The sequence below is a fragment of the Xenopus tropicalis genome, chromosome 5 (assembly GCF_000004195.4).
Source record: "Xenopus tropicalis strain Nigerian chromosome 5, UCB_Xtro_10.0, whole genome shotgun sequence".
Lineage (NCBI taxonomy): Eukaryota > Metazoa > Chordata > Amphibia > Anura > Pipidae > Xenopus > Xenopus tropicalis.
The window spans coordinates 128,746,577-128,757,005 of NC_030681.2; the positions used below are offsets into that span (position 1 = coordinate 128,746,577).

General features: G+C 48.6%; 1 protein-coding gene across 1 annotated transcript in view; it reads left to right on the forward strand.

Annotated features, from left to right (window-relative positions):
• The first annotated feature begins 9,526 nt into the window (after positions 1 to 9,526).
• Positions 9,527 to 10,429, forward strand: part of LOC549052 (solute carrier family 19, member 3) — a 12,637-nt gene continuing 11,734 nt past the window's right edge. Inside the window, 1 exon segment of the mRNA NM_001016298.2 lies at positions 9,527 to 9,729. Coding sequence (NP_001016298.1) covers positions 9,580 to 9,729 — 150 coding nt within the window. The 5' untranslated portion in view covers positions 9,527 to 9,579.

Sequence of the window (10,429 nt, forward strand, 5' to 3'; positions counted from 1 at the left end):
TTAGGGTAGAGTACTTGGGGGTGAGGATAGCATTAGGGTAGAGTACCTGGGGGTGGGGATAGCATTAGGGTAGAGTACCTGGGGATGGGGATAGCATTAGGGTAGAGTACCTGGGGATGGGGATAGCATTAGGGTAGAGTACCTGGGGATGGGGATAGCATTAGGGTAGAGTACTTGGGGGTGAGGATAGCATTAGGGTAGTGTACTTGGGGGTGGGGATAGCATTAGGGTAGAGTACTTGGGGGTGAGGATAGCATTGGGGTAGAGTACCTGGGTATGGGGATAGCATTAGGGTAGAGTACTTGGGGATGGGAATAGCATTAGGGTAGAGTACTTGGGGTGGGGATAGCATTAGGGTAGAGTACCTGGGGGTGGGGATAGCATTAGTGTAGAGTACCTGGGAGTGGGGATAGCATTATTGTGTGTGGAGTCAGCAGCACAGAGCCGGTCTGGGGTGGGTAGAGTGCCTGCGGGTGAGAATAGCATTAGGGTAGAGTACCTGGGAGTGGGCGTAGCATTAGGGTAGAGTACTTGGGGGTGAGGATAGCATTAGGGTAGAGTACTTGGGGGTGGGGATAGCATTAGGGTAGAGTACCTGGGGATGGGGATAGCATTAGGGTAGAGTACCTGGGGATGGGGATAGCATTAGGGTAGAGTACCTGGGGATGGGGATAGCATTAGGGTAGAGTACTTGGGGGTGAGGATAGCATTAGGGTAGTGTACTTGGGGGTGGGGATAGCATTAGGGTAGAGTACTTGGGGGTGAGGATAGCATTGGGGTAGAGTACCTGGGGATGGGGATAGCATTAGGGTAGAGTACTTGGGGATGGGAATAGCATTAGGGTAGAGTACTTGGGGTGGGGATAGCATTAGGGTAGAGTACCTGGGTATGGGGATAGCATTAGGGTAGAGTACTTGGGGATGGGGATAGCATTAGGGTAGAGTACTTGGGGGTGGGGATAGCATTAGGGTAGAGTACTTGGGGATGGGGATAGCATTAGGGTAGAGTACTTGGGGGTGGAGATAGCATTAGGGTAGAGTACTTGGGGGTGGGGGATAGCATTAGGGTAGAGTACTTGGGGGTGGGGATAGCATTAGGGTAGAGTACTTGGGGGTGGGGGATAGCATTAGTGTAGAGTACCTGGGAGTGGGGATAGCATTATTGTAGAGTACCTGGGTATGGGGATAGCATTAGGGTAGAGTACTTGGGGGTGGGGGATAGCATTAGTGTAGAGTACCTGGGAGTGGGGATAGCATTATTGTAGAGTACCTCGGTATGGGGATAGCATTAGGGTAGAGTACTTGGGGGTGGGGATAGCATTAGGGTAGAGTACTTGGGGATGGGGATAGCATTAGGGTAGAGTACTTGGGGGCGGGGATAGCATTAGGGTAGAGTACTTGGGGATGGGGATAGCATTAGGGTAGAGTACTTGGGGGTGGGGATAGCATTAGGGTAGAGTACTTGGGGATAGCATTATGGTAGAGTACTTGGGGATGGGGATAGTATTAGGGTAGAGTACTTGGGGTGGGGATAGCATTAGGGTAGAGTACTTGGGGAGGGGATAGCACTTGGGGAGCCGGTCTGGGGTGGGTAGAGTGCCTGCGGGTGAGAATAGCATTAGGGTAGAGTACCTGGGAGTGGGCATAGCATTAGGGTAGAGTACTTGGGGGTGAGGATAGCATTAGGGTAGTGTACTTGGGGGTGGGGATAGCATTAGGGTAGAGTACTTGGGGGTGAGGATAGCATTGGGGTAGAGTACCTGGGTATGGGGATAGCATTAGGGTAGAGTACTTGGGGATGGGAATAGCATTAGGGTAGAGTACTTGGGGGTGGGGATAGCATTAGGGTAGAGTACCTGGGTATGGGGATAGCATTAGGGTAGAGTACTTGGGGATGGGGATAGCATTAGGGTAGAGTACTTGGGGGTGGGGATAGCATTAGGGTAGTGTACCTGGGTATGGGGATAGCATTAGGGTAGAGTACTTGGGGATGGGGATAGCATTAGGGTAGAGTACTTGGGGTGGGGATAGCATTAGGGTAGAGTACTTGGGGATGGGGATAGCATTAGGGTAGAGTATTTGGGGTGGGGATAGCATTAGGGTAGAGTACTTGGGGATGGGGATAGCATTAGGGTAGAGTACTTGGGGGTGGGATAGCATTAGGGTAGTGTACCTGGGTATGGGGATAGCATTAGGGTAGAGTACTTGGGGATGGGGATAGCATTAGGGTAGAGTACTTGGGGTGGGGATAGCATTAGGGTAGAGTACTTGGGGGTGGGGATAGCATTAGGGTAGTACTTGGGGGTGAGGATAGCATTGGGGTAGAGTACCTGGGTATGGGGATAGCATTAGGATAGAGTACTTGGGGGTGGGGATAGCATTAGGGTAGAGTACTTGGGGGTGGGGATAGCATTAGGGTAGTGCACTTGGGGGTGGGGATAGCATTAGGGTAGAGTACTTGGGGGTGGGGATAGCATTAGGGTAGAGTTATTGGGGGTGGGGGATAGCATTAGGGTAGAGTACTTGGGGGTGTGGATAGCATTTGGGTAGAGTACTTGGGGGTGGGGATAGCATTAGGGTAGAGTACCTGGGGGTGGGGATAGCATTAGGGTAGAGTACCTGGGGATGGGGATAGCATTAGGGTAGAGTACCTGGGGATGGGGATAGCATTAGGGTAGAGTACCTGGGGATGGGGATAGCATTAGGGTAGAGTACTTGGGGGTGAGGATAGCATTAGGGTAGTGTACTTGGGGGTGGGGATAGCATTAGGGTAGAGTACTTGGGGGTGAGGATAGCATTGGGGTAGAGTACCTGGGTATGGGGATAGCATTAGGGTAGAGTACTTGGGGATGGGAATAGCATTAGGGTAGAGTACTTGGGGTGGGGATAGCATTAGGGTAGAGTACCTGGGTATGGGGATAGCATTAGGGTAGAGTACTTGGGGATGGGGATAGCATTAGGGTAGAGTACTTGGGGGTGGGGATAGCATTAGGGTAGAGTACTTGGGGATGGGGATAGCATTAGGGTAGAGTACTTGGGGGTGGGGATAGCATTAGGGTAGAGTACTTGGGGGTGGGGGATAGCATTAGGGTAGAGTACTTGGTGTGGATAGCATTTGGGTAGAGTACTTGGGGGTGGGGATAGCATTAGGGTAGAGTACCTGGGGGTGGGGATAGCATTAGTGTAGAGTACCTGGGAGTGGGGATAGCATTATTGTAGAGTACCTGGGTATGGGGATAGCATTAGGGTAGAGTACTTGGGGTGGGGATAGCATTAGGGTAGAGTACTTGGGGATGGGGATAGCATTAGGGTAGAGTACTTGGGGGCGGGGATAGCATTAGGGTAGAGTACTTGGGGATGGGGATAGCATTAGGGTAGAGTACTTGGGGTGGGGATAGCATTAGGGTAGAGTACTTGGGGATAGCATTATGGTAGAGTACTTGGGGATGGGGATAGTATTAGGGTAGAGTACTTGGGGAGGGGATAGCACTTGGGGAGCCGGTCTGGGGTGGGTAGAGTGCCTGCGGGTGAGAATAGCATTAGGGTAGAGTACCTGGGAGTGGGCATAGCATTAGGGTAGAGTACTTGGGGGTGAGGATAGCATTAGGGTAGTGTACTTGGGGGTGGGGATAGCATTAGGGTAGAGTACTTGGGGGTGGGGATAGCATTAGGGTAGAGTACTTGGGGGTGGGGGATAGCATTAGGGTAGAGTACTTGGGGGTGGGGATAGCATTAGGGTAGAGTACTTGGGGATGGGGATAGCATTAGGGTAGAGTACTTGGGGGCGGGGATAGCATTAGGGTAGAGTACTTGGGGATGGGGATAGCATTAGGGTAGAGTACTTGGGGGTGGGGATAGCATTAGGGTAGAGTACTTGGGGATAGCATTATGGTAGAGTACTTGGGGATGGGGATAGTATTAGGGTAGAGTACTTGGGGTGGGGATAGCATTAGGGTAGAGTACTTGGGGAGGGGATAGCACTTGGGGAGCCGGTCTGGGGTGGGTAGAGTGCCTGCGGGTGAGAATAGCATTAGGGTAGAGTACCTGGGAGTGGGCATAGCATTAGGGTAGAGTACTTGGGGGTGAGGATAGCATTAGGGTAGTGTACTTGGGGGTGGGGATAGCATTAGGGTAGAGTACTTGGGGGTGAGGATAGCATTGGGGTAGAGTACCTGGGTATGGGGATAGCATTAGGGTAGAGTACTTGGGGATGGGAATAGCATTAGGGTAGAGTACTTGGGGGTGGGGATAGCATTAGGGTAGAGTACCTGGGTATGGGGATAGCATTAGGGTAGAGTACTTGGGGATGGGGATAGCATTAGGGTAGAGTACTTGGGGGTGGGGATAGCATTAGGGTAGTGTACCTGGGTATGGGGATAGCATTAGGGTAGAGTACTTGGGGATGGGGATAGCATTAGGGTAGAGTACTTGGGGGTGGGGATAGCATTAGGGTAGAGTACTTGGGGATGGGGATAGCATTAGGGTAGAGTATTTGGGGGTGGGGATAGCATTAGGGTAGAGTACTTGGGGATGGGGATAGCATTAGGGTAGAGTACTTGGGGGTGGGGATAGCATTAGGGTAGTGTACCTGGGTATGGGGATAGCATTAGGGTAGAGTACTTGGGGATGGGGATAGCATTAGGGTAGAGTACTTGGGGTGGGGAGAGCATTAGGGTAGAGTACTTGGGGGTGGGGATAGCATTAGGGTAGAGTACTTGGGGGTGAGGATAGCATTGGGGTAGAGTACCTGGGTATGGGGATAGCATTAGGATAGAGTACTTGGGGGTGGGGATAGCATTAGGGTAGAGTACTTGGGGGTGGGGATAGCATTAGGGTAATGCACTTGGGGGTGGGGATAGCATTAGGGTAGAGTACTTGGGGGTGGGGATAGCATTAGGGTAGAGTTATTGGGGGTGGGGGATAGCATTAGGGTAGAGTACTTGGGGGTGGGGATAGCATTAGGGTAGAGTACCTGGGGGTGGGGATAGCATTAGTGTAGAGTACCTGGGAGTGGGGATAGCATTATTGTAGAGTACCTGGGTATGGGATAGCATTAGGGTAGAGTACTTGGGGGTGGGGATAGCATTAGGGTAGAGTACTTGGGGATGGGGATAGCATTAGGGTAGAGTACTTGGGGGTGGGGATAGCAATTGGGTAGAGTACTTGGGGATAGCATTATGGTAGAGTACTTGGGGATGGGGATAGTATTAGGGTAGAGTACTTGGGGTGGGGATAGCATTAGGGTAGAGTACTTGGGGTGGGGATAGCATTAGGGTAGAGTACTTGGGGTGGGGATAGCATTAGGGTAGAGTACTTGGAGATGGGGATAGGATGAGGGTAGAGTACTTGGGGGTGGGGATAGCATTAGGGTAGAGTACTTGGGGATAGCATTAGGGTAGAGTACTTGGGGATGGGGATAGCATTAGGGTAGAGTACTTGGGGTGGGGATAGCATTAGGGTAGAGTACTTGGGGGTGGGGATAGCATTAGGGTAGAGTACTTGGGGTGGGGATAGCATTAGGGTAGAGTACTTGGGGATGGAGATAGCATTAGGGTAGAGTACTTGGGGGTGGGGATAGCATTAGGGTAGAGTACTTGGGGATGGGGATAGCATTAGGGTAGAGTACTTGGGGGTGGGGATAGTATTAGGGTAGAGTACTTGGGGGTGGGGATAGCATTAGGGTAGAGTACTTGGGGGTGGGGATAGTATTAGGGTAGAGTACTTGGGGATGGGGATAGTATTAGGGTAGAGTACTTGGGGTGGGGATAGCATTAGGGTAGAGTACTTGGGGTGGGGATAGCATTAGGGTAGAGTACCTGGGGGTGGGGATAGCATTAGCATAGAGTACCTGGGGAGGAACCCGAGGAGCACGCAGGGATAATATTGATGACACGCACAACACTGTGCACTGAAATTGGCAACTACATACAGATGTCTCCACAAGGTCAAACAGTCAGCCATTCAGGGGTATAAATACCGCTCGGATCGGTCAGTGGGTTTGTGCCACCGCGCCTGGTTGGCAGGGTGATGCCATGCTGTGACAGGGGAATGTCATGTGGTAGATGGGACACTCAGTGCCCCATGTTAGGGGTTGTTGTGCTGCCAAGCACGATGACCAAACAAATACAACCAGTCTGGGTGATGGATAGTGCCATCCCACGCCCTGGATGAGTTAGGGACGGGGAACCAAGCTACTGAGGTCAGCCTGCGTGTTTGACCACGGCACGCACCGCTGGCGTAGCAGTCACAGCATGGCACCACACTGACACAGGAGTTGTGTCCGTGTTTTTATCCCCCAATCAATAAAATTCTTTCTTTTTCACAATTCTTCTCACGCAATCATGCAAAGTACAACCTGCTAGAGCTGAACCACTCAGATGTGCTGCTGGGGCCACTGCTCTGGGACAGCATAAGGGGGTCAATCTGGTGGTCATGGTGCTGCCTTGTATTGACATACAGTCAATCTGGGTGGTGAATCATGTCATCCGCATACGGGCTTAGAATGTGTGTTTACATGTAAATGTGAAGTGTGTTCATATACAATCCCTTTATCTATGCGTCATTGTAGGTGAGAGCACCCCCACAGGCAGTGTGTGTGTATTCTGAACGCTCTGTATCTAATGGAAAGGATTTCAGCAATGGCAGGAAATGACAGCGGAACTAATAAAAGCAGGTCTAACAGAAAGGTTAATAAGGGTTGATTCACTAAAGTGTGTTACAACGTGAGCTATTTATAGCATGCGTTAAAAATGTTATCGCGTCTTAACGCACGATTCACTAAAAGGATACTTGCGTTAATTTAGACGCAATACTGCTTGCGTTATTTAAGTCGCGAAGACTATTTTTGTGCGGTATTTGACGGAACACACGCTAATCAATGCATCGCACACAAATAGTCGCCGCATGCGAAAAAACACACACCATATTAGCCATACACGGCATTACTTTTGTAAAACTACTTTTATGAAAATGCCCATTTCCCTGCAAACAGGCGGCTGCATAATTCTAGGGCCAACACAGACTTGAATAAATCCCACTGCAAAGTCCATATTGTGTTGCCAAAAGCTCATGAACTGTACTTTTCTATAATTACTGCCTGCTTCAAGTAGGTTTTAATTTTCGCACAAACAAATGCGATATTAAGCGCGTCTAAGGGGCTGATTTACTAATCCACGAACGATCCAAAGGCATCCGAATGCGTTTTTTTCGTAATGATCGTTATTTTGCGATTTTTTCGTAAATTGTTGCGACTTTTTGTAGCCATTACGACTGTTTCGCAAAATATCGTGACTTTTTCATAGCGCTACGACTTGCGCGAATTGTCGCGACTTTTTCGTAGCCTTCGCGCCGAGTACGAAAGTTTCGGATTCATTCAAGCTTCAGTATTGTGACTTTTCTTGGGCCAGGTTGGAGCTGCAGAGTGCCATTGAGCCCTATGGGAGACTTTCCTTGGGCCGGGTTGGAGCTGCAGAGTGCCATTGAGCCCTATGGGAGACTTTCCTTGGGCCGGGTTGGAGCTGCAGAGTGCCACTGAGCCCTATGGGAGACTTTCCTTGGGCCGGGTTGGAGCTGCAGAGTGCCATTGAGCCCTATGGGAGAATTTCCTTGGGCCGGGTTGGAGCTGCAGAGTGCCATTGAGCCCTATGGGAGAATTTCCTTGGGCCGGGTTGGAGCTGCAGAGTGCCATTGAGCCCTATGGGAGACTTTCCTTGGGCCAGGTTGGAGCTGCAGAGTGCCATTGAGCCCTATGGGAGACTTTCCTTGGGCCGGGTTGGAGCTGCAGAGTGCCATTGAGCCCTATGGGAGACTTTCCTTGGGCCGGGTTGGAGCTGCAGAGTGCCATTGAGCCCTATGGGAGACTTTCCTTGGGCCAGGTTGGAGCTGCAGAGTGCCACTGAGCCCTATGGGAGACTTTCCTTGGGCCGGGTTGGAGCTGCAGAGTGCCATTGAGCCCTATGGGAGAATTTCCTTGGGCCGGGTTGGAGCTGCAGAGTGCCATTGAGCCCTATGGGAGAATTTCCTTGGGCCGGGTTGGAGCTGCAGAGTGCCATTGAGCCCTATGGGAGACTTTCCTTGGGCCGGGTTGGAGCTGCAGAGTGCCATTGAGCCCTATGGGAGACTTTCCTTGGGCCGGGTTGGAGCTGCAGAGTGCCATTGAGTCCTATGGGAGGCTTCCAAAATCATGCAAAGTCTGAAAGTTTTGCCCGCCGGTTACGAGCGCTCAATACGAAAAAGTCGACAAGATACGAGCAAATCGTAATGGCTACGAAAAAGTCGCGACAATTTGCGCAAGTCGTAATGGTTACAAAAAAGTCACGACAATTTACGAAAAAGTCGTAACGGCGGCGAAAAAAATCGGAAAAAAATATGAAAAAGTCGCAAAATGTTCGTTTTCCAATCGGAATTTTTCCAATTCGGATTCGTGGGTTAGTAAATCAGCCCCTAAGTGTTTGTGAATCATGCGTTATTATTTCTGCGCGCTAATTAACGCAATGCGGTAAATTTAACGCATGCGGTTACGAGTAATACTTTTTTCGCGTCAATTTTAACGCAAAAAAACGTGCATCAACCCTATAGTATCTTGCATATGACTAGCGGATCTTGGCTGCATTGCAAGACTTTTCCTGAGCAATGCCTCTTATACATATCACTATAAGCCAGACTCAATTAAATGAAGCTAAATTGAAGTCTGTGGGGGGGGGGGAAAAACTGAAACTGAATTAGGAGGAACATTTTTTCTCCTGCAGTATAATCTCACACCATGTACCTCCCCACTGGTTTAAAACTAGGATGCCAGTTAGAGCTGTATATATAGGCACCAGAGGGCCTGTGCCTAGGGTGGCACTTTTGGGGGGGGCCCTATATACTGTTTATTTGATATATATATATATTTGATTTTCTTTTTTTTTTTTTATTTAATTCCCCCAGTCCCGGCCTGAGAGCTGGGGGGGTGAGGAGGTGCACATTGCTGCTCTGTGTGACATCACACGTGCGCTGCTGCCATTTGCAGGAGTAGGACAGATTCTTCTATAATTAGTAGTGTGGCGGGAAGCTGCACATTTTGCTCCTACCCAAGAGAAAAGAGCTTCTGTTAATTTTTTTAGTAGAATAATGTACCTGTACTTTAGTAGGTAAATGTTAGAAAAGTACAGTTGCAGCACTGTTTCAGGAGGGTGCAGTAAATATAAACAGACATATATTGCTTTTAATATTAATTACTTTTCAAAACAACTTTAAAACCATTAAACATTTTAAATTCAATTTCTTCAGAAATGATTGCTTGTACTTCGGAATAGGAACAACATTTTTTACAGACATGTATTACAAAGTTTTATCATTTAATGCTAAAAATCTATATATGTATTTATATCTATGCTATTACATCCCTATTAAACCTTTTTTCAGATGTCAGATGTCTTTAAAAAGGAATGTGCACACATTTGCAGTTGCCGATATATTGCATACCATTTCTTTTCTCCTCCCATTTGAAAAAGCTCATTAGCACTACCCTGTCTGCTCAGCACAGGTAACATCAGGCAATGCGTATGGGACTCTCAGAAAGTGATCAGACTAAGGAGCTATGGCAGGGTGCTGCAAGGAATACGCAGGTGGCTGGAAATATCCCACGTTTCTTCTCTGCCTCTATGGACTTTGTGCTAATTTGAGAGCTGTGGAACCATTCATTGCTGCATATCTTATAGGACCGCACCACAATCTAACAGCTGAACAGGTAAGTTAATCACTACGTTGCTCAGAGAGCATAACTAAGAATATATAAGACATATGCAGGCAGCTTGATTCATATTTTCTTTATAACTCAAAGTTAGAGCAAGGGAAAATGCAGTTTTTAAAGGTCAATGAAGGTTCTAAATATGTTCAGAGGATTTCCCTTTTAGAGCTAGTTATATTATACCACATGTGAGCACAGACATGTACATTGGGCATATTAACGGCCAGCTGCAGAACAGGTTATGAAGCTGAGAAGCAGGAGACTGATATAATGCTTAGTGCAAGTGAAGAATTTCGTACAACAGACCCAAACACAATACTGGAGTTCTGTGCTTTTAAAAAAGAATTGTGTGGGTCAGGGAAAATGCCTTTTAAAATTTGCTTTCATAGATATATGCAATGGTTAATTGGCAAAGCACTGTTTTAGGGATTCCTGTTGGACCAGTTTCCCAGGTACAGTAAATAGCCTCAACTGTCATTGTTTCACGATTAGCAGAAAACAACAGAAACACACAGACTGCCTCGGGGCCTTCTCTCTGGTTTAGCCATGTGGTCAACTGCATTCTTTGCATCAGCATAGGACATTTGGGCACAGTGTTTGCTCCAGGTCCTATAAACTGCTGCAACCAATCAAGTGTTTCCTTTCAAGTATCTTACCATTAAATGTAGATTGGCTGCTATGGGTTCCTAGAACTAGAGCA